Below are 24,139 nucleotides of genomic sequence, written 5' to 3'. Positions count from 1 at the left end.
ACATTTAGGTCAAAAGACAATTCGGGATGTCAAATGACCATAATGCCCCTGTTCGGGTTACGTTCCCGATTTTTCGGTAACACCGTATTTTGTCTGTTTTTCGATTTCTCACTTTTCTTTGTACTAATTATTTAATTTTTCTTTGATCTTTCTAATGATATTTATTCTTCAACAAGGGTCTATTTAAGTCCTAAAAATTTTTTCCGTGGTTCCCGCATCGTAGCTAGTCAACGGTCCACGCCGTGACTTCCCTGATCACCCATCGCTAGGTTTCTGGCCGCTTAACTTGTTCAAATTTATTTACTATTATTTTTTCTTTGTTTTTCTTGTATTTTCTTTTCTTGTATTTCATTATTTTATGTCTCCTCACTCATATTGAAGTGTAGTTCTAGGCATCCTCGGTCACCGACAACAGTCACCGAACGCAGCGATCTGAACTTCTGGTGTTACATTTACCCCATAATTCAATTCATTAATTTCATTTAATTTAATTGACATTTTGGTCAAAAGTCAACTCTTGAGGTGAATTGACCAAAATGCCCCTCATCGGGTCATAATCCTTCTTTTTATAATACCCGATAAGTCCTTAGCTTTTTTGTTCACTAGAATTTTTATTGTGTCTATCTCAATTAATTTTCTATTTATTTTTGGTCCTCAAGGTGTCTTTGAATAGTATTAGTCACAGACCAAAAATGGTACTATTCATAACTCGGAGGTTCGGGGTATTACAGGAAATTTTGGATAAGAACTCTTCTCCGATCTCTACATGTTTTATTAAGGTTTTGGCTAAGAATCGGATAAGAACTCTTCCCTGATCTCCTAGAGTGTTCGGTTTAAAATTTTTAAGTGAATGATCTTAGATAAGAACTCTCCTCTGATCTCCGTGTTTCATTTAACCGAGAATTAGGTAAGAACTCTCCCCCCAATCTCTTAGAATATCTGGTTTAAAAGTTTAAGTAAAGGGTCTCGGATAAGAACTCTCCTCCGATCTTCGTGTTTTATTTAAATTTTGAATGAGAATCAGGTGAGAACTCTCCCCCGATCTCTTAAAGTATTTGGTTTAAAATTTTACGTAAAGAGTCTCGGATAAGAACTCTCCTCCGATCTCTGTGTTTTATTTAACTGAGAATCAGGTAAGAACTCTCCCCTAATCTCTTAAAGTATTTGGTTTAAAGTTTTACATAAAGGAGCTCGGATAAGAACTCTCCTCCGATCTCCGTGTTTTATTTAAATGAGAATCAGGTAAGAACTCTCTCCCGATCTCTTAGAGTGTTTGTTAGGATGACCTTGAACTAAGGATTCTAGCATCTGAAGGTGCCAGAAACTCGCGTAAAGCTTCTCTTAACCCACTGATGCCTTATAACTAGAGGGTGGATACAAGACCGAACTTCTCGCCGATCTCCTATGTGATCGCCTTATCAGAACTCTTTGGCTGGTGATGTCCGACCTCTTTTGGTTACTAGTCTGGGACCCAATCTCATCTCAATTCCCGCTCTATTATGTTATCTCTTGGGCTTGTTTCGTAGTCTAACCTCATAACTTATTCCTCTGATCTACTATTCGACCTTTTGTTATTTTTATTTGTTCAAAAACTTTCACGTTAAGATACTTCTACTAATATTTTTTAAGTTACCTACTATTTGCCCACAACCAAAACACCTATTTTCGAAGGAAATGAAAACTAAGAAGAAATAAATAAAACTTACGAATGAATAGAAAAAGTAGACTCAGATAATAACTATCGACCTGAATAATCTATGTTGGGATTTTAGTGCGACTGAACATAATAGAAATTTCAAGAACAAGAACAGATGAAATAAAACACTAGCATTCGGCAAAGTGACAGTCTAGACACTTACCTGTGGGAGGCTGAGGCGATGGATGAAATGACTCCAGAATCCTCAAATATTACAGAGCTGAAAGCTGACAGCCGAAAGACTAATTCTTACTTCGAAGTAACGGGAACCAGGTCAGAATGCAATTGAGTCAGAGCGACGAGAACCGAGTCAGGATGCAATTAAGTTTGGAGAGTAATATACTGATGTAAGGGCGGCGAAGACGAAAATGGATGAAAAAGGAAAAATGATCTCATAGAGTAATGAACAGACACTAAAAATGAAGAATTTCAGGGTCCAAAACCTCCTTCAATGAAGATACTTAAGAAAACTGATTTCTAAAGTTTCTCAAAAGCTCAGAATGGCAAAGTAGCAAGACTAAATTAAATTTCAGAGTCTTTCCACAATAATCACCACCACCTTTTTTTTCACCCGTGCCCCCACAGTATTGCATGCAGGTATTTATAGTGAACGGGTGCTCTTAATGAAGGGTCAGATTCTCCCTGGGGGAGACAGAGGGTTTGGATTCAAAGGGATATGATTCGATGTCTGAGAATTAAAAAGAATCAAAATGGATGGTTGGAATCCTATTCAGAATGTCCGTCCTTTCTCCTCTTAATCCAACGACTCAGGGTCTTGCCTTATAAGATGGATCCGAGGGCTGGGAATAAAAAGTGCCAGACCTATCATCTGCTTTTTTATCCAAGGGCCCCGGGTTCGTCCTTACAAGTATGATCAACGGTTGAGATCAAGGTGTACAGGACTGTCATAACTGTTTTGGCATCTGTCAGCTAGGTGGGCTTTTCTGCGGATGAGGCATGCAATGAAGATTTGATCCACCTGTAACGCTTTAACTAACTCGGCACTGATTATGAAGAGAGTTGATTGGAGGTCATTTTATCCTCTTCGTGCTTTCCGATCTCTATTCCTTCCGATCTCTCTATTATGACCCTTTCCTTTCCCGATCTTCCTCATATCGGGTCCCCTATCGCTTCCCGATCTCTCCCATTCTAGATTCTTCCTCTTTATTCTTCCTACCTTGGTTAAAGCAATTAATTCTTCGGTTACTGATGCATCCACTTCAGTTTCTGTATGCAATAAATGCTCAGGCCCTATATATATGCACCTGCGAGAAAGTCCCTTCACACTTCACTTCTCCTTCAGTTTCTCTATTTCTCTGATTCTAGCTACTCCGGTAATAATTCCGACTATGGTGACTGCTTTTAATCTTTTTTCGACTATTTTCTTTGCCCCTCGCCTGAAAATTTATGATCCCGGCGATCGGAGAACTATGAGGATAATATCTGATGACAGTGAGGGAACCGGACTAATTTACCGATCTTAAATCAGTCCACCGGTATAATTGGTGGGCCGATCTCAGGCAAGAGGACTGCTAATTTCAATCTTAATGTCGGTGACCGCCTCTTGAAGTTCATTTGGCTCCTCACCACATCGGGAGTCCTGACTGCAGCTCGGTTCTGGTCGATGACATCGACGATGACTCCGCTCAACATCATGAGAGCCATAGTCACCCTATCTGAGCTGCACATCTATCCAATACTTATGGCTGGCTTTCTGATCGAACACATCTTTTGATTCAACCATAAGTCTAGGCTTTGATATAAGCCGCTACTAGGTAAGATGTAGTGCTGATCTTTAGAGATCGCCCAAATAATATAATCTGATCTTTTGAGATCGCCCAATTAATGTAATCCGATCTTTTGAGATCGCCCAACTGATGTAATCCGATCTTTTGAAATGAGATGAAATTTTATTTAAATATCTTGTTTCATTATCGCACTATTTATTTTTCGATCTCTAATAAGTGCATCCGATCTGGTTACTATTTGCCGATCCCTGAGTTTGAAAATTGACTTTAGTAAGCCGATCTCATTGGTTTGAATTTTTATTATGTTTCTAGAATCTTCTTGCGACATATTAAGGAAGCAAACCAATTCCGCTAACCGATGCATCGCTTGGGACTTCGTAAGCATTTAATGCCCAAACGGGTATAAATAGGGGTGAAGTAAGTCAGTCATTTCCTCATATCATTTTCAAAACTTTCCTTAGCACTCTCAACGTTTCCTCTCATTTTCTCAAGTTTCCCAGCATCGATCACATTCAGGTAAGGTTTTTTATTCTCTTCTCGGTTAATTTCTTTTGTTTTCTGTGAAAATGAGCGACGCCGAGGGTCAGAGAGTGGCGAGCCCCCCCTCCATCCATATCTCATGGACGTCGGACGAAGTTGAGGTGGTCAGGCCAAGTGGGTGACCTGAGCCTCCTACGACCTCTGCTTCAGCCCACGGTTGAGCGGCCCAATCAAGACAGACATCTTCCTCAGAGAGAGAAAATCTTCCCATGGATGAGTTATCTTCAGTCCTCCAAGAAACCGATCTGCAGTTCATTAGTCAAGAGTACAATCTTCGGACTGACTCTTACGAGCTTATCAGATGCCATGGCGATCTCCGAGCCGATCACTTCTTTGAAGAAAATGATGCGATCATGGTGCATGAAGAGCAATTAAAAGCCGGGCTTTGGTTCCCCCTTGATGACTTCTTTAAGGACGTTCTGAAGTTCCACCATGTATGTGTAGCCCAAGTGCATCCGAACTCATGGCGGATTCTGGTGGCTTTTAGAGGCTTATGCCGGGCCAAGAAGCTCGAGCCTACAGTGAAGGTTTTTGCCAAGTTACATAGGCTCACTCGTCGAAAGGATGACGAGTACTGGTTCTTCCAAGCCAAACCGCACTGCGAGCTTTTTACCGACCTCCCCTCTTCACTGAAGAATTGGAAGAACCACTTCTTTATGTTGAGGAGCAAGATTCCGAACAGTTTTGAGGATTTTCCACGCAGTTGGCAATATCTGGTCCCATCAATTCCAAAGAAGGTCGCCCTAAGTAGGGACGAGGGCGCCATGGTAATGGAATTGAAGGATCAGGCGGCCACTCACAAGTATTCATGTTCATATGCCATTATGGCCGAACTGAGGTGGTGGCTAATGCAGATGATTGCCAATGAGGATTATGAACTGCAGCTCTCTGACCTCAGACCCGGGATCGGTATAACCTAAATCTTTAGTCTCCTGACTTAGGTAATCTCACTAACTGTTTTTCCGTGCAGAAATGGCTGGAAGCGAAGGCGCAAAGGAGAGCCGCAAGCGAAAAAGAGAGGTCTCCCGAAAGGTTCAAGAAATAAAGATCGTCGCAGTATCACAGATGCCAAGGTGAGATTCGGGAGAAGTGACGGGCTCTTTGTCCTGACCTTCGGGACAGTCGATCCCAAAAGTAGAGGTAGCTCCTTCCCCTCCTCGATAAGAAGAACCACCACCTCCACCTGTTTCTTCAAGTGCGGAAGAGAGGTCTTCCCAACCTACTGTGAGGACCCTTTCCCGTGGTGCCCAGGTCTTCATTCACTCTCTAGAGAAGAACCAATCAGTTTGGGGGAATCTGGGCTTCGCCAAAGTTCTAGGTGCCACCATATGCCTCCAGGATGACCGGAACAGGCTGACCCCGGATAGCCTTGACGATCCCTTGGCTCAGACGATGAGTCTGAGCATAAAGAGCCTGGTGAATCAGCACATAATCAAGGAAAATGCTCATTTTCTGAGGCAAGAAATTCTGAAGGAGGTCCAGGACACAGCTTTCGCCCAAGCCCAACTTGTGACACCCCTTACCCGTGTACAGTATACCCGAGTAAGTAATGCCACCTGGTGTACCGGCACACTCTAATATTCCTCAATTAATTTAGACAATGCTTTTGCATATAATTTATGAAATATAATCTGTTTAAGCCATTTATCAAAAGTATTATTCATTTAAGGTTCCGAAAATTTTAAAGAAAATCCGGCGGAGTACCGGCTAAAAATTGAGAAAACCGTTCTTCTGAACCTGTTAAAAACACTTCCAATATTTTTATTTCATCATCTCAAACTCCAATATCCCAAAATCTCAACAATATTTCTCAAACATCCATTATCAACACCAAATTCAATATCATGATTTCCACATTTCAATTTCCATTTTCATTCATCATTCACATGTGATGTTCGCATGTAAATCACAAGTAAACATCTACTTTTCCATTAACAAATACAATTTTCATAATTTACATATACATCAAAATATATTACATGAGTTCAAATACATATGAGAAAATACAAATCTGCTACAAAATATCAAAATGACAAAATGACACCTAGTGCCCTACCGATGCAATCGCAGTAGTGAGGTGACACGACATCGAGCGAATCGGATAGACTCACCTAGCCGTGGTCTACCGGGCTCACGATCGGGATCTCGACCTACGGCGTGGCAAAAGCAACGCGCTAAGCAATAATGCTTAGTGGTGCAATAATATAATAGAAGAAAATAGCAAGAAAATAAATGTGTATACTTTCTTTGTTTGGTCTTGGTATATTCATTAAATCATTAGCTTTATTCACTTTTATTCATTTGGTTGCCCCAAGTAACCTACACTAGACGATCGGATCGATAACGTAACCGCACCGGGTACCTAGTACCTCGGGCCGTCACACCATCGGTCACATATGTATCTCCCGGCAGGCAATGTAACGTAACAAGTAGAATAATATCGTGCACAAGGCCAAGTCTCAATACAAAGCCGAATGGCTAAAAGCCATGAAATCACAGAATGGCATTTTTGCCATGTGCGATCGCTAACGGAACCTATTGGCATGCCAAACTATCCAAACCAATCTTGTTAGGTATACTAGGGCATTTGAAACTTTTATATTCTTTAATTTGTGAATTTCTACTTTTTGGTGTCACTATTCATCATTGGTCAACCAAAATGTTGACTTTTAGCATAATAATGTGTGCATCAACTTTGGCACTCCCAACATACCACATTTGGTGTTTAAAACTTGTTGGCATTAAGTGTTTTTGCAATTTCAAAGTGCAACCCACACTAGCAGAAAATTTCAGTTTTGGTGCCCTTACTTCACTGTTCCATTGGACACTGTTACTGTTGGAATTTGAAGAAATGTAAAACATGAAAGTTGTTCCTTATTTTGTCTAGTTGAATTTCCTTTTTTGAATCACTCCATTTGGAGTGTTGTAGCTACAGAAATGGCTCAAAAACCCAAGCTGTCCGGATTGCATTCTGCAGAAATTTACCATATCTACAGTGCAGGAACAGTAACTTGAGTCACTTGGTTGGTTGGGTTCTGGCCATAATTTGGGGTAGGTTCCTTCACGAAAGTTGTTTGTCTATGTCTTAACTTATTGCTGTAAAAATTTCAGACCAATTGACCAAATCTACAGTGAGTTATGGCCAAATGAACAGTTACTGTTCATTTGGTCAAATTCTGCAGAATTCAGTGCAGGGAATCCGGATTGGAGCTGGGTTTTGACCCTTTTGCTTTGGTCTTTTGGGCATGGTTTCTTCAGCAAAAATGTGCCATTATAAGCCTAGTTTCATGTCCAATTGGCCAAACTTCAATTGGACTACCACTGCCCAAGTTATGGCAGTGCAAAGGGACTGAAATTTCAGTCCCTATGCTGCTGTCCATAGGGCAGAATTTTACTTTCACTTTGCCATTCTATTTTTAAGTTCTAATTATGGTCAACATACCTAAAATGGTCACTAATTGACCCTTATAATGTTCACTTACCACTTCATAAGCCAAAACCAAATTTCACTCTCCAAAACCCTAGCTTCACATTATGTTTCCTACATAATGCCTTAGTTTTCATTCCAAAGTATTATTCTTATGTTTATAAACTTTCAACTTAATTCTAGTTCACTTCAAGCTCATCAAAACACTCCTTCCTATTTCTCCACTAGGCCAGCCAAAAATTCATGTACACACACACATGAATTTTGTTCATTTAAATGACATTTTCTTACTAAATTCAAGTGCTCATTCATGAAATTAAGGAGTTTTAGGTATATAGTGCACTAACCTTGTTGTATGCCAATCCAAGCTTGAGAAAGCTTCACTTTCTTTCTTCTTCTTGGCTGCCAAAAGCTTTAGCAAGGTGCTAGGGCAAATTTTTGTGAAGATGACTAAAGGTTTTATGGTGATTTGGTGGGTTGTCTCAAGCTTCCATTAAGCTCCCATGGAAGAATAGGGTTTTGGGAGAGAATGTAACGTTTTGGGTGAGGAAGATGGCTGCTGAAATTTTGTTATTTTGGTCTTATTTAGTCTCTTTTAATAGTTAGTCAAACAATGGCTTAAGTGTGATTGGTCCAACTCCTTAATGACATCACCATGATGCCATAATTGATCTTTTCTTCATTTTCTTTCCTTTCCTTCACTACTCATTTTAAATTTCATTTCTAGTAATATTTCTTTATATTTTATGTCATATTAATTATTTACTCAACTGGACAAGTCGGCCAAAAATCACCTCAAGGCGAAATGACCAAAATGCCCTCCGCTTGGCTTAACGGGTCAAAATTTGTCATCTGATTGAAAAATTTTTCTAAATATTTTCTTGGCATTCTAATGCCATAGGAACCTCAATGACCCTTCTCTGGAGTCCCAAAAATTATTTTATAATTTTTCCCGTCCGTGGCTCCTCGTTATGAGAACCGCAACTTCCCTCCGGTTACCCATCGCTTGGGCACCCGGTTCGTTTTGCTTGGTTGTATTTTATTTCTAAAATTTTTACTAAATTTTTCTCATTAATATTTGAGTTAATTATGGTCCCTCACTTTGATTTGAATATTTTCCGGACGTTCTAACTGTCGACCGACACCTGGCCACCGAATAAAGAGAATGTACTAATGGTTACCGGGAGGGTGTTACAACTCTTCCCCTCTAATTTAAATTTCGTCCTCGAAATTTACCTGATGCAAAAGTTGAGGGAACTGTTGCCTCATCGTCTCTTCACTTTCCCAAGTTGCCTCTTCGGTGTTGTGGTGCCTCCAAAGCACTTTCACCAGTGGAATCTGCTTATTCCTCAACTCTTTCACTTCCCGAGCCAGGATCCGTAGAGGTTCTTCTTCATATGTCAAATCCGGCTGTATTTCAATTTCTTCTCTGGAGATGACATGTGAAGGATCTGAGCGATATCTCCTGAGCATGGACACGTGAAACACATTATGGATCTTGTCCAGCTCTGGTGGTAAAGCTAGCCTATAGGCCACTGGACCCACACGTTCAATGACTTCATATGGGCCAATGAACCTAGGGCTCAACTTACCCTTCCTTCCAAACCTCAACACTTTCTTCCACGGTGACACCTTGAGGAACACTTTGTCGCCAACCACATATTCTATTTCTTTTCTCTTCAGGTCGGCATAAGATTTCTGTCTGTCTGAGGCAACCTTCAAGTTAGCTTTGATTATCTTTACCTTCTCTTCAGTCTGTTTCACCAGGTCTGGCCCTACCAGTTTATCTTCACCCAATTCAGTCCAGCACACTGGAGTTCTACATTTTCTTCCATATAGTGCTTCATATGGGGCCATTTGGATGCTAGCCTGGTAGCTATTGTTGTATGCGACTCGCGATGGGAGATATCTATCCCAACTTCCCTCAAACTCAATGACACAACTCCTCAGCATATCCTCAAGGACCTGACAAGTATTTCACGTTATTGTTATCATTTCAATTCAATATTTGTATCAATTTCATGGGTTTCAATTGTTTACCTGGATTACTCTTTCTGATTGCCCATCCGTCTGAGGATGGAAAGCTGTGCTGAAATGGAGTTGTGTACCCAAGGATTCATGCAACTTCTTCCAAAATCTCGATGTAAACCTTGGGTCTCGATCAGATATGATGGAAAGTGGAATTCCATGCAGTCTAACTATCTCACTAATATACAATTCTGCTAACCTCTCTAGTGAGTAGTCAGTCCTAACTGGCAGAAAGTGTGCTGACTTTGTCAATCTATCCACTATTACCCATGCTGCATCATGTTTCCTCTGGGTGAGAGGCAGACCACTTACAAAATCCATGGTGACCCGATCCCATTTCCATTCAGGTATGCGTATAGGCTGTAGCAAACCTGATGGAACTTGGTGTTCTGCCTTGACTTGCTGACATGTCAAGCATCTAGTCACATAGTCAGCTATGTCTTTCTTCATACCAGGCCACCAATATCAAGCTTGGATCATGATACATCTTTGTACTTCCCGGTGCATAGCATATACACCGGTGTGTGCCTCTTTAGAAATCTTGGTCTTCAATTCCCCATCATCCGGTACACACGTCTTCCTTTGTAATACTGACACCCATCCGCTTTACCTCATAGTCGCTGCTTTTCCTCCGAGATCTTGCTCATAATAGCCATTAGCTTCTCATCCGCCTTTTGCCCATCTAGTATCTCTGCTGTAGCGTGTTTGGCCTCACTTGCAACTCACCAAAATAGCTCCATCTCGAACCAAGGATAGACGGCATTCAATGATCTCAAAGTCTGTCATGGATTTTCTGCTCAAAGCATCAAGAACTACATTTGCCTTCCCGTGATGGTAGTCAATTACACGATATAATCCTTCAGAACTCAATCCATCGCCTCTAAGGTTGAGCTCCTTCGGTTGGCAAATATTTCAGCTTTTTGTGGTCTGTGTATATGTAGCACTTTTCACCATACAAGTAATGCCTCCATATCTTCACGAAGATAATTGCTGCAAGCTCCAAATCATGGGTAGGGTAATTTTGTTCATGTGGCCTTAGTATGCGGAAGCATAGGCGATCACTTTCCTCTTGCATCAACACACATCCTAACCCATTATGAGAGGCATCACCAGAGACCACAAAGTCCTTCCACGACATCGGCCGTGTTAACACCGGTGCCTCTGTCAACATAGCCTTCAATTTCTCAAACTGGTCTCGACACTTGTCATTCCAACAAATCGACATTCTTGTGTAACAACTTGGTCATTGGAGCCTATTAGGGAAAATCCCTTCACAAATCTCCTGTAATACCCAGCTAACCCCAAGAAACTTCTGACCTCAGTTGTATTTCTGGGAGGCTTCCATTCCATCACTGCTTCTATTTTCTTGGGATCCACCCTAATCCCATCAGCTGACACTATGTGTCCAAGGAATGCAATCTCATCCAACCGGAAGTCACACTTGGACAACTTAGCATACACTTCTTTTCTTTCGTGGTTTGCGTAACAATCCTCAAATGCTCATCATGTTCTTCCACGGTCTTGGAATACACCAAAATGTCATCAATAAAGACCACTACGAACCGATCTAAGTATGGATGAAAGATACGGTTCATAAGGTCCATGAATGCGTGGCGCATTTGTTAAGCCAAAGGGCATCACGAAACTCATAATGCCCATAGGGTCTGAATGCGATTTTGGGCACATCTACATCCTTTACCCTCAGCTGATGATACCCTGATCTGAGATCAATCTTAGAAAATACTCCTGCTCCCTTCAACTGATCAAACAGATCATCAATTCTAGGCAACGGATATTTGTTCTTCACAGTCACTTTATTCAACTGCCGGTAATCAATACAAAGCCTCAAAGTCCCATCCTTCTTTTTCACAAACAGCACTGGAGCTCCCCATGGTGACACACTGGGGCGTATGAACCCCTTATCCAACAACTCTTGCAATTGAGTTTTCAACTCCCTCAATTCCGTGGGTGCCATCCTATAAGGAGCAATGGAAATGGGTGCTGCAGTGTCTCAATGGCAAATTCAACTTCCCTTTCTGGTGGCAAACTGTAACTCTTCAGAAATACTTGAAGTCTCTCACCGTGGGTATGTCACTCAGTTTGGCTTAGCACGCCTAGTATCTACCACATGTGCTAGGTAGGCTTCACGCCTTTTCTCATCATTCTTCTTGCAATCGTGGTGAGATGACATTGGACAAGAAATCATCCTTTCCCCCACAATCGTGATCTCATTACCCTCTCAAGTTTTTAGAGAAATTCTCTTCAATTTGCAATCAACTATTGCCCGATGACGTGATAGCCTCCATTCCCAAAATCACGTCAAACTCATGGAAGGGTAACTCAATTAGGTCTGCCAAGAATTCATACCCCTGAATCCTCAACGGGCAACCCTTGTATACTTTGTTCACTACCACACTGTGACCCAATGGATTAGTGACCAGAATGTCTTGGTCACTCTCCCTACCAAGATCCCCCTTTCTACGGGTAGATTGATGCGGATGTATGAGTGAGTGGATCCTGGATCCACCAATGCATGCAGTGTAGTGTAGAGGGAGAACGTACCCCTGATGACATCCGGGGCATCTTGCTCCTCCTGAGCTCTAATAGCATAGGCTCTTGCAGGTGGTCTGCTGTCAGGCCTCTCTGCTGGCTCAGATGCAGGCCTCTGTGATGGTCCTACAGCCTCAGACTTGCCAGATTTTCTACCTCTCTCGTAGTGCGGGAGCGGTGCATCTGCTTGTGTTGGAGTAGCCGTAGTAGTTCTGCGTGGGCGACGCTTTTTCAACTGATGCTCTGTTGACCCACATCTAAAGCAAGCACCAGTCACTCTCCAACACTCCCCCTTATGCCATCTTTGACAGTGTGGACATGCAGAAGATGCCGGGGCTGGTCCCCTGAACCCCATCCCTGGAGAGCTGCCCACTGATGGTGTGGACTGACCTCTCCTAGGGGTAAACTGTGGCCTGGGCCTCGAGGTGACCACGACCTGTGGTGAGCCGAACTTTGTGCAGAGGACCCTTGAACTTCTTCCACGATGCAGAGCCGAACTCGACCGACCCTGGCCCCTCTTCTCGCTCTCTCTTCTAGTCCACTCACTAATTCTCACTTTTTCAACCTTTATGGCAGCTTCCACTAACTTGGTAAATTCGGTGATTCCCAAGGCAGTGAGCTGGATCACTAATTGGTAAATTAATTAAATCATATTTAACTTGGTGATTACTTGTGTATGTGTATGACTCACTAGGCTCATCACTAATTGGCAATGAGATATAATATCAACTCTTAATATCATCAGAACTCTTTCTTACTATAAATGATTTCTCTAAATCATTTTATGTACCTCATAAACCATGGTTAACACATAACATAGCATGTCATGGCCATCCAATTAGTAATAAGGAATACCTTAAATGAACCTATAATCATATGTTACCATGCACTAGAATCTCTCTGTTAAAAAAACTCAATTCAAGCTGGAGTCATGGTTTATGTCAAACCCCATTTGCTATAAATATTATATTCTCTTTTAATTCCAATTCTTGATTAAAAGATTTTCTCATCAGAAACTCTTTTCTGATTAAATCTATCTGTCCTAGCTAGGAACTTGAAACATCAAGAACAATTAAATGAACATAGGATTTTTTTTTTCCCTATTTACTTAGGGTAACAGATTCTATCTTGATCAATAACTACCTCCATATATAACTAATAGGAGTCAACACATGCCCATATACCCATACACAGTACAAGTATGAAAGCAGTATCAAACTCAAACCACCTATATACAAGATAATTGTGCTATCTCAGGTCTAAAGATTATATGCACTAATATAATTTATGACAATACATTGATAAGAGTAAACTCCATGTGCTTGTCATAAATATCACTGGTTCAGCCTACTTATTATGTATAAGTGCCTATCATGTTTGTTATATGGCATGAGACTCACCTTCTCATCTTATTTATATCTCATATAAATACATTGGGAACAAACATGAATACAATCTTTCTGGATGAGTCATGTCCTGTGTGAAGTATCCTCGATTATGAACCAATTTATGATACTTTATGCTAGAAATACTGTCACTCATATTCTTAACAACTTAATAATAGAATTTCTAACAACATATCAATGGACATTTTCTATTACACATAAATATATTATGTAAACAGAAAAGTGAAAATGCTTTTTATTAATAAAACATGTATAAGATACATGCTAAATGATATGCTCTAAGGCATACTACTAATAGCTCATAGCTACCATTCAAAATTTAACATTACCACATTTATCAACTATTTCATAATTTCATTTTTATAACCACTGAGCCTCAAATAGTATGAGATTTGGTGATTGTGAGGAGAAAGAGAGTGTGATTAAAATCATCCAATTTGATCAAATAACTAAGAATTTTGATATATCATAAATATCAAAATAAAATTTAAAAGTAATTAATAATATTGTTTAAATTGAATCAGCTAGAAAATAAAATGAAATAATATATCCAAACAATAAAATAAAGTTATAACAAGTTTTCAAAATTTTCAAAAAAATTGAATAAAATTTTCACATTTTAAAATTTTAACCAATTATATTAAAATTAAAAGAATTTGATAAAATTATCAAATGCGAGCAATAAGAAAATTATGCAATTTAGTATAACATTTATATTTATAGGACTTATTATTTTTAAAAATAATAATTAAAATAATTGAAAATAAAATATTTGATTTTAAGAATTTTTAATATAATATGAAGAAGATGATCACCGTGAAAGCCGTTGAATCTAGAAAAAGAGTGAGTACAAAAAACGTCATCAGATTGAGAGAGGCTCAATTTTACAAAATAACATATCAGGTTCAGGTATAATTAATACTCTCTAGGCTTTTTTATATATATAGATTGAAAAACACAATTAATATAATTAAAATAATAAATTTTATTTAGTCTTTTCTAATATAACCTTCACTCATTATTTCATCTAAAATTAAATAATTTATATTTAATTACTTTTAAAATTAATAAATCTTATTTTTTTTATATATATATTAAATAAAAATATATTAATAAATTAATAAAGAAATTTAGGAAAAGTACTCCTTATAGAAATATTTTATCATAACTATGACTTCAATTGTAATTATGACTAACTCCTCAAAATGATCAAATTTGAAATTATATATATATACCATTTTATAATTAAAATGAAATTTGAAAAATCATTTTTATATATTTTCCATCTCCCCATGACAACTCTATTCTCTATCCCAGTAGTATGCAAACAAATCTTGCTAATTTCATATTGCAACTCAATTTAGATTACATTTTAGATCGACATACAGAACATAATTCAAATCAAATTCATATCAATTTTCAAGTTAAGTTGTGCAGTAAACATGTCGAATATTTATCTAGTCGTTAAAATTTAAAGTTTGTGAAAAAATATATACATATAACATTTTATTAATTAAAATAGATCAAATTCAATTCAACTAATGACAAATTCAAATGGAGTTAATCCTCCATTTAACTTACTAATTCATGACTTAATTAAATTTAAATTATTTTAATGGAATTCGAGTTTTAACTAATTTAAATTTAAACTATTTTAATTAAATTATTTTATTCAATTTTAAAGAAATGATTGATTACCTTATAGATGTTTGGCTTAAACCTTTGAAAAATAGTATATAAATATTTAAAATTTTAAATTATTATATTTTTTTATTATAATATTTATAATTGACTAATAAATAATAATATATTTAATAAAAACTAACTTATAAGCAAAGCTAAATCACAACTTATAAGACCAAATATTATCATAAACAAATATATTTAGAGCTTATAATAATTTAACCCACTCATAAATCAAGATAAACACCACTATCAAGATTGAATGGAAATTAAAAAATTACCTCATCTAATCCTTAACCATATGTCAATAAAAAAATTACATCGAAGACAATGTCAATAAATTAAAAAATACATTGTAAAACATGTTCCACTCAATAGACAAACTTGAAATATACCACTAATCATAAAACTCAAATTTTATGGAGTTAGAAATGAATTTTTCTTTTCCTCTAACCTTAATAATTTTCACAGTGAAAATGCAACAATTTTTATTTATATTAATAAATTTAATTCCTTTTTATTAATATTATTAAATAATTCTTCAATGTCATCTCTTGGCCAGCACTGCCCCTACATAAGCCTCCAACTCTTTCTAATACAACCAATCACCTGATTTACATTTCTCACCAATTGACATATCAAAACTTATTCCTCATAAATGGAATATTAGCTCAAGGAAATTAGATAAACAAATTTCAACAGAAAAAAGGAAAGTATTGACAATAGCACACAAATTTCCGTCAACATAAATAGCAGACTCAGCACAATTCAGGAACTTATATCCCAACAAAAACTCTTTGAAGTTCCATTTTTCTTTTTCTTTGTTTTCCTTTTTTCATCCACTAGAGCATTAAATCATTTAATTTGCACCAAGTAAATAAATAGTTCTACTGCAAAATCCTAGATGAACTATCCTTTCCAGGTCATAACCCTCAACATGCAAATGACCCAATGTTTTGACTAATGCAGACAGACTCAAACTGCAGAATGCATGGACCCCACACCATTCCCGCCCACTAACTAAGTCCAAATTTCAGACACGAGCAAACCACAAATGGGGCGAGAATTGGGGTAGACCTCATCATATTGCCAAAGTATGGAACCAACATTCTCAGGTTGAGGAAGGAGGCTCCTTAACTTTATTCTCTGCATCAGCCTTAGTTGCTGCCTCCTCAGCTTCAGCTGGCACCTCTTCTTCAGTTGTCTCCTCAGTTTTCTTTTCTTCAACGCTCAACTTATTAAAGGCATCAGCAGCAGCAGTTGCATCTTTATTTTCCTCCTTTGTTTTTTGGAATTCAGCTACTTCTTGAAACATTTCCCTGAATGTCTTGCAATCTGATGAAGGCAAACCATTAAACATTAGTACCAACAGAAGGGAGACCATTACAACAATGCATGAGTACCCAAATAACAAAGAAGGTACAAGACTCGCTATATTCTAAATGATTAAAGTGACAATTCCCAAATCAATAAAGAATATAATCCTATATTGGTCCGCCTCGTATGTTCAAAACCAAGGGGATAACCTAATGTTTCAAAGTTATCCTTCGAAGTTCAAATCCCAACGTGCTTGGTGGTAAGTTTTGTTTAACGACACCACCTACCATGTAGTCTAAGGCTTAGAAATACAAAGTCATTGGTTAAAATGTATTTCTTTTTTATCACTCAACTTCTCAAATTGTAATGCAGTACAAGGCCTAAATACGAAGTTAAAGTGAAGTCTTAATTTTTGTTTTTATCACTCAGCTTCATTGATTCTACTGAAGTAACTAAAAGGGTTAGTTAGTTCAAATTCTTGTATGGAAGTGAGAGAAAATTTTCTGCACTAAATTCAAATACTACCCCCAAAATAAGTTTTAACTAATTAGCACAGATCTAATTGCTAATATACCTCCTAGTAAATTAGTAAATGAATCAAATGCAAAATTATTGAGAAAGTGGAGGACCCAAACATTAAGAAATACAATTTTCTAGCAACTTCCAGTAAATGCTACTTCTTGATAAGTAAATTTCTAATGAAAAGGCACATGTCAACAAACGAGGTTTAAGTTAATTGAGTGGGGATAATAATAAGGGTTAGTTTCACTCATGTGCACTAAACATATCATCAAGTTTTAAAATGAACAATAAATTTCAATTTGTATAAGCAAACTACTTAACTTTCATTTTGTTTCACTAGATCACTTTTACTAAGTTTTTGTAAAATTTATGCAAATTTTTATGTGATCATAAAAAATAATAATTTTGTAGCCTATGGAACTATATATTAGAAAAATTTTACTTAAGTAAGGTGACATAAATACGGCTTTAAATTTATTTGTCACCTTCCAATTCAAATGATATTGTAAACATAGTTGGCAAATCGAGATTCGAATCGAGAATCAAAATCTTAATTTTGTGAATCGAGAATCGGATCGAATCATAAGACTCAATAAAAATTCTCAAAATTAATTAAAAATGATATAGAATTATCATTTAGCTAAAATTAGAAATATCCTTTATAAATAGATCAATATACTTTTATTATGTTACATATTTTTATTTTGTCAATTATGAACTCTTCAACTACCTACTGACAGAATATATTAATAAAAAAGGATAGCTGCTCAAATTAAAAAGACAGAATATATTAATATAAAACATAATAATTTGTCAACTATATTTAGAGGAGTGAATTAACCAAAATAAAAGAAAAGGGAAATAAATAGCTAAGGGAAGATTTTTAATCGCACTTTTCATACTAAACACAAGTGAAATCTTAAATTTTAAAAACCACAGAGTCTAACAACCCTTTAAAGAAAGAATCGACCGAATCAGTCGATTCACCTGATTCACTATCTAATCATAAGATTCGGTTATGATTGAGATACATTTGTGATTTACCTTATATATTCGAATCCCTGGGATGAGGAATTAAATCGAGAATCAAAAGATTGTAACAACAGTGATTTGGAAAATAAAATAGATGATTTTAACATATTAAAGAATGTCAACACCAATATATTTTTCATACAAACATATATAATTGGGCATACAATTGGATATCAAAGATAAATATATGCTTTTAGTTAGAAGAGTGCCAAACATGAAAACAAACTCTAGCAATTGAAATTTACAACTTCACTTGATCTAGATAATAATGACAATAAAATTTTCTTCTACCACTTCATCAAGATTATTCGAATACATGTCTATTTCCATTCCAAAAGAAAGCATTTGTAAAAAAAGGACCCTAAAATTACCCAAATTAAAGTTCAGCATGCCAAAAAAAAAAAAAAGCATATGTTCTAGTATAACAATAAAAAGCAATTCAGACACTTTATCTTTAAAAGATGACTTTATCTTTAAAAGATGACTTTTTTGTTAGAAATAATATTGTTACTATTTCCTATTATGCATATACAGTTACACAAACCATTCAAATGGGAAGTTGGGAACACCAAGCCTTATAAAAAAATAAAAATAATAATAATAAAAAAAAAGGAACACCAAGCAAAAGAATAAGGATGCAAACTGTATGAATCATCAAATCCATACAGTTCTAAGAGCTTCATTCCTTAATCATTAGCAATTATGGTTTCCTCAGTCCTATGACTGATGACAAAAAAAATGAAAGTGAATAGAGCACTAAAACCACAAGCTAATGGGAAAATTTGAAGCATAATTTAGATAATATAAAATTTCCAATGCAGATAACTCATTGGAAAACGCCATGCACAATCCAGAGCACTCCAACAATAGAAATCCAAGACAATAACACATAGAAGTATTCAATCATTTCCAATTAAGAATTGAAATATTTATTAGAAATAGTCTATAAGAAAAATCAAGTAAACTCACTCTCAACTGATGCAAAACGGATGCAAAAAAGTTCATTCTTTAATTCACCATCAGCGAAATCAGAGGCGTGCCACACACAGGACTTGTCATTTCCAGCGTGCTCCTGAACTGACATCGTTGGAAGTACTAAAAAAAACACACACACAAACGTAAGCCAAAGATTCAAAACTAGGCAGAAAAGAAAGACGTGGGAAAACAAAATCGACAAAAAGAGACACAGAATAAGAACTGACTGAAGTGATTGGCGCAGATCTTGAGAGTCTTAGATTGCCTCATAACAAGGCGTACTTTGCCCGTTTCCTTGTGCTTTAAGAGCTTAACTGTACCCGCGCCTCTCTCCTTCCACTGGTTCCCCTCCTTATCGAATCGATAGAGCTTGGATTTCCTTCAAATCAAAACGAAGGAAAAAAAAAAGAATTAAAACACCCTAGAATCGCTGATAAGTGATGAAATTAGGGAAAATACTATTACAGATCGAGAATGGGATCTTCGTTCTCTTCACCGGTGTTGAAGGCGACCTCCTCGAGCTTGACAATAGGAGCGACATGAGCTCCAGTGTCCTCGTCCTCGCCGGCAGGGGCATCATCATCTTCTCTGTGATCGTGATCGGCCTCAGTGCTTGCCATTGTTGCGCTTGTTTCAAGTGGCTAGAGAGAAATGAGAACCAGTTTATGCGAGTTAATATAGTATAGCAAGGAGAGCAAAGAGAGATGAGGGCTTTGACGCTGAGCAAGGCAAGTAGGTTTTTATGGAGGTTATCGAATGGTAAAGTCGAGCCAACGCTTGCGTAAAGAGTAGAGCAGAGCAGCTGGTAAATAAACGGAAGCGTCAGGTTTACGCACAAGGAAAATAGAGCTACAGTACGCACAAGGATTATTATTTTTGTTGGAAGGCAATATAACGATTATTATTTAAGTAAAAGTAAAATATATGGTTTAATTTATTCATCAATCGGATGAATTCAATTATTTTAACTGTGTATGAAACTTTTGAAATTTGTGACGATTATAAATTAATTTAAAGAAATTAACGGTAAATTTTAATATAATTTCTAAAATTTTATTTAATTAATAAAATAATTTATTATTTTAAATTTATAATTAAAGTTTATCTATTTATTATATAAAATATATTTATATTTATTTTTAATTAAAATTTTATATTAAATAATATTTTTATTAATTAAAAGTAATTTAATTATTTTTCTAATTAAGTCAAATAAATTTATATATTTAAAAATAAAATATAAACTTGTATCCAAAATAATTACATGATTTGGTAAGTAATCATCTCATTTTTTTTCTTTTCAGCCGCTCACTCTACCAAAATAAGCTGTAAACAGATATCTCAAATTTAAAATTTAAATTGGAATATAACCGTATTTTAATATTTTTAGATATTATTTTTTATTAATTTTTTTATATAACATAATATTACTATAATTTATTAATTATTATTAGTATGATAATACAATAATTTTTTTTTGTATGTATGTTATCATTTTAAGATCAAATTAATGAAAATGAAAGTATATTAATGAAAATAAGAAATTGTAATGAAATTTATAATGAAAATTTTATTATTATAATATAATTTTATAATTATAAGTATTTTATGAATATATAAATATAATTATTTATTATTTTATTACTTTATAGGTGTTGAGTTTATCGAGACTAATTAATTTTTATCATTTTATAATTTTTTTATAAAATATATATATATATAATTAACATGAAAAATTTAAATTTTTTAATATTATTTAAAAATTTATACATATAATAGTAAAATAAATTCAATCTAATATAATTTTATATAATGTTAATTTTTTTATTTTTACTTTTTTTTAATTTATTTTTTAATTTTATTTAACAAAAGTAATTAAAAATTTTAAACTTTTTTCAATATTATTTAAAAGTTTATACACATAATAGTAAAATAAATTCAATATGATATAATTTCATATAATGTTAATTTTTTTATTTTTACTTTTTTTTAATTTATTTTTTAATTTTATTTAACAAAAGTAATTGAAAATTTTAAACTTTATTCAATATTATTTAAAAGTTTATACACATAATAGTAAAATAAATTCAATCTGATATAATTTCATATAATGTTAATTTTTTTTACTTATTTTTAATTTTATTTAACAAAATTAATTGTACACATTCATATCAATAAGTATGTGACACCCCTTACCCGACTACAGTGTAGCCGAGCAAGTTATGCCACTCAGTGTGCCGAGCACTCTATTTTTATCTTAATTCATTTTTATCATAGTTTTGAAAATAACTTGTGAAATATAATTCATTTATTGAAATTGTAATTTATTTGAGGTTCCGAAAATTTTATAGAAAATCCGGCAAGGTACCGGCTAAAAATGGAGAAAACCGTTCTTCGGAACCTGTGAAAAACACTTCCTATATTCATATTCAATCATCTCAATTCCATTTATCAAAATCTCAACATTTTTCAACCATTCATTTCTCAATCATTCATCACATGTGATAATCATATATAAATTACAGATAAACATTCACTTTTCCATTTATAAACACAATTCTCATTATTTACATGAACATCAAATTACATTTCATAAGTTCATTTACACATGAGAAAATAAAATCAATTACAAAATACCAAAATGACACCTAGTATCCTACCAATGCACTGCAGACGGTGAGGTGACACAGACATTATGCAGAACTGTGAACGGCCTTACCCAATCTGTGGTCTACTGGGCCCTCTGTCCAAATCTTCAGTACCTACGCGTTGCAAAAGCGACGCGCTAAGCATAAAGCTTAGTGGTGCCAATAATACAAGAAAATATAATATGCAAATAAAAATCATAATTTCTTAGCCATTGTGTTCATAAGAACTGAATAATTACCAACTTAATGTTTAGTCGAGGGCTAATTACGTTTTATGATATTAACTTCTTCATGCATTTTGTTAATTATTTTCTTCATGATCTTGAGTTTCTTTGTATTTTATCATAATCATTCCTGATATTTAATTTTAGTATTTTCTTTAACAATCAGTTCAATTACAGTTATACTTTTCCATGCCCAAGTAACCTATCTTGAGCAGTGGATCGATAACGTCGTTGGCACTGGACACCGCGGTGTCTCGGGCCGTCATACCATGGGACGCAGAACGTCAACCACGTATGCAGTCAGTATGGCTAAAAGCCATGATATCACATAATCGGGCATAAAAGCCATGAATACGTGCATAAAAGCCATGAATACGGGCATAAAGCCATGAATACAGGCATAAAGCCTTTCGCAGTACTGCTAAAACAATACCCTATTGGCATGCCAAACTATCCAATCCGACACACATGTCTAGGCAATACAAGGGCACATAATATCATTAAATGTTCATAAGTTTTATTATTTCATTTTATGTTCCAATTATCGTTCATAGTATTTTAATTTTATTTATAGTAGAAGCATAAATCTTCAAATCTCATTTTTATATAATTTATGCATTCATCATACCATTCACGTTAATTGCAATTTACATCAATCGATTTTCATGTACCATTTGTACATCGAAATATTTCCATTTCTCTCATGATGAGAGCAATTAACCCATTTACACATCCATGTGATTCATTTAATCGTTACAATATTTATATAAATTAGTATTCACATTATTACCTCTCATGTACCAATTTTTGTACAAGGTATTATAATCCTATTTGAAACAAAGACGTAAATCCTAATGATAACTTTATCTCATTTATACTCTAAACAATCCATTTGTGTTAATTACAATTTATATTTCAAGTTGTATTACTTATGTAATATGTGTCATTTTGTTTACTATTCACCTTACTAGTCAACCAAAATGTTAACTTTTTCATACACAATAAATTTATTGAACCTAAGTTCTCAAAGATACCACATTTTGCATTTAAAACTTGTTGGAATAAGTCACAAATACCATTTCCAAACTTAAAACCAAAAGGGCAGAATTTTCAGTTTTTGTGACTCAATTTTACTGTTCCATTAAGCCCTGTTGTAGTGGGAATTTGAGGAAATGGTAAACATGAAAGTTGTTCCTTATTTTGTCTAGTTGAATTTCCTATTTTGAATCACTCCATTTGGAGTTTTGTAGCTCCAGATATGGTTCAAAAACCACAGCTGGCCGGATTGCCAAACTGCAGAATTGACCATATCTACAGTAACATGAACAGTGACTGCCACTGCCATTTGGGTTAGGTTCTGGTCATAATTTGGGGTAAGTTTCTTCATGAAAGTGTTTGTCTATGTCTTAACTTGTTGCTGTAAAAATTTCAGGTCAATTGACCATATCTACAATGAGTTATGGCCTTACTGTTCATTTGGTCATTTCTGCAGGTGCTGTTGCAGGGTATCCGGATTGGGGCCAACTTTTGGTCATCTTGCTTTGGTCTTTTGGGCATGGTTTCTTCAGCAAAAATGTGCCATTATAAGCCTAGTTTCATGTCCAATTGGCCAAACACCAATTGGACCTACACAGCCAAAGTTATGGCTGTGTAAGTGGATTGAAATTTCAGTCACTCTGCTGCTATCCTTAGGCAGCCTACACATTCACTTGGCCATGCTATATTTCAGTCCAAATTGTGGTCAACTTACCTAAAATGGTCACTAATTGACCCTTAAAATGTTCTCTAACAATTTCCTAAGCCAAGTCAAATTTTCACTCTTAAAACCCTAGCTCAAATTCAAGGGTTACACCAATTACCTTAGTTAGCATACCAATTCATTATACTTGTGTATATGTACCTTAAACATCATTTCTAATCCACTGTAAGTCCAACAAAACACTCATTTCTATTCCTTCAATAGGGCTGCCAAAATTCATGGCATTCATACACATAATTTTTATTCATTTTAGTTACAATTCCTTACTTATTTCAAGTCCCTTAATATAGAAATAAAGAGCTTTAGGTGTATATATGCACTAACCTTTAAGTGGCAGATTTTTCCTATGCTAAAACTTCACTTTCCTTCACTTTCTAGGCTGCCAAAAGGTTATGCAAGGTGTAAGAATAAATTTTAGTGAAAGGGGTAGGAGGAATTATGGTGAAAAGAGGAGAGAAATGAAGCTTTGGTTGAAAATCAATGGAGGTTTGGCTATGGAATTTGAGAGCTACGGGTGAGCTTTGTGAAGGTGAGGGCTGCTGGAATTTTAGGAGCTTTTGTTGTATTCTTATACATATTTTATT

The 24,139-nt window shown here is 35.6% G+C and overlaps 1 protein-coding gene across 1 annotated transcript; it reads right to left on the bottom strand.

Annotated features, from left to right (window-relative positions):
* Positions 1–15,771: 15,771 nt before the first annotated feature.
* On the bottom strand, positions 15,772–19,723 carry LOC110657057 (ran-binding protein 1 homolog a). The gene is made up of 4 exons (XM_021814116.2): positions 19,390–19,723; positions 19,152–19,303; positions 18,919–19,044; positions 15,772–16,413 (listed from the first exon to the last, which is right to left on the bottom strand). Exons 1-4 carry the CDS (start codon positions 19,542–19,544, stop codon positions 16,190–16,192), a joined length of 657 nt encoding a protein of 218 aa, XP_021669808.1. The 5' UTR covers positions 19,545–19,723; the 3' UTR covers positions 15,772–16,189.
* Between the last annotated feature and the right edge of the window lie 4,416 nt (positions 19,724–24,139).

The sequence above is a fragment of the Hevea brasiliensis genome, chromosome 12 (genome assembly GCF_030052815.1).
Source record: "Hevea brasiliensis isolate MT/VB/25A 57/8 chromosome 12, ASM3005281v1, whole genome shotgun sequence".
Taxonomy (NCBI): domain Eukaryota; kingdom Viridiplantae; phylum Streptophyta; class Magnoliopsida; order Malpighiales; family Euphorbiaceae; genus Hevea; species Hevea brasiliensis.
Note: the sequence above shows the minus strand (reverse complement) of the source record. Positions and strands in the feature narration are given on the sequence as shown.

Excerpts from the sequence above, each read along its gene's own strand:
- LOC110657057 (XM_021814116.2), bottom strand. The coding sequence starts at position 19,544 with ATGGCAAGCACTGAGGCCGATCACGATCACAGAGAAGATGATGATGCC. Across the intron at positions 19,045-19,151 it reads GATCTGCGCCAATCACTTCA|TACTTCCAACGATGTCAGTT; the intron begins GTCAGTTCTTAT and ends TGTTTTTTTTAG. Across the intron at positions 16,414-18,918 it reads CCGTTTTGCATCAGTTGAGA|ATTGCAAGACATTCAGGGAA; the intron begins GTGAGTTTACTT and ends TGCCTTCATCAG.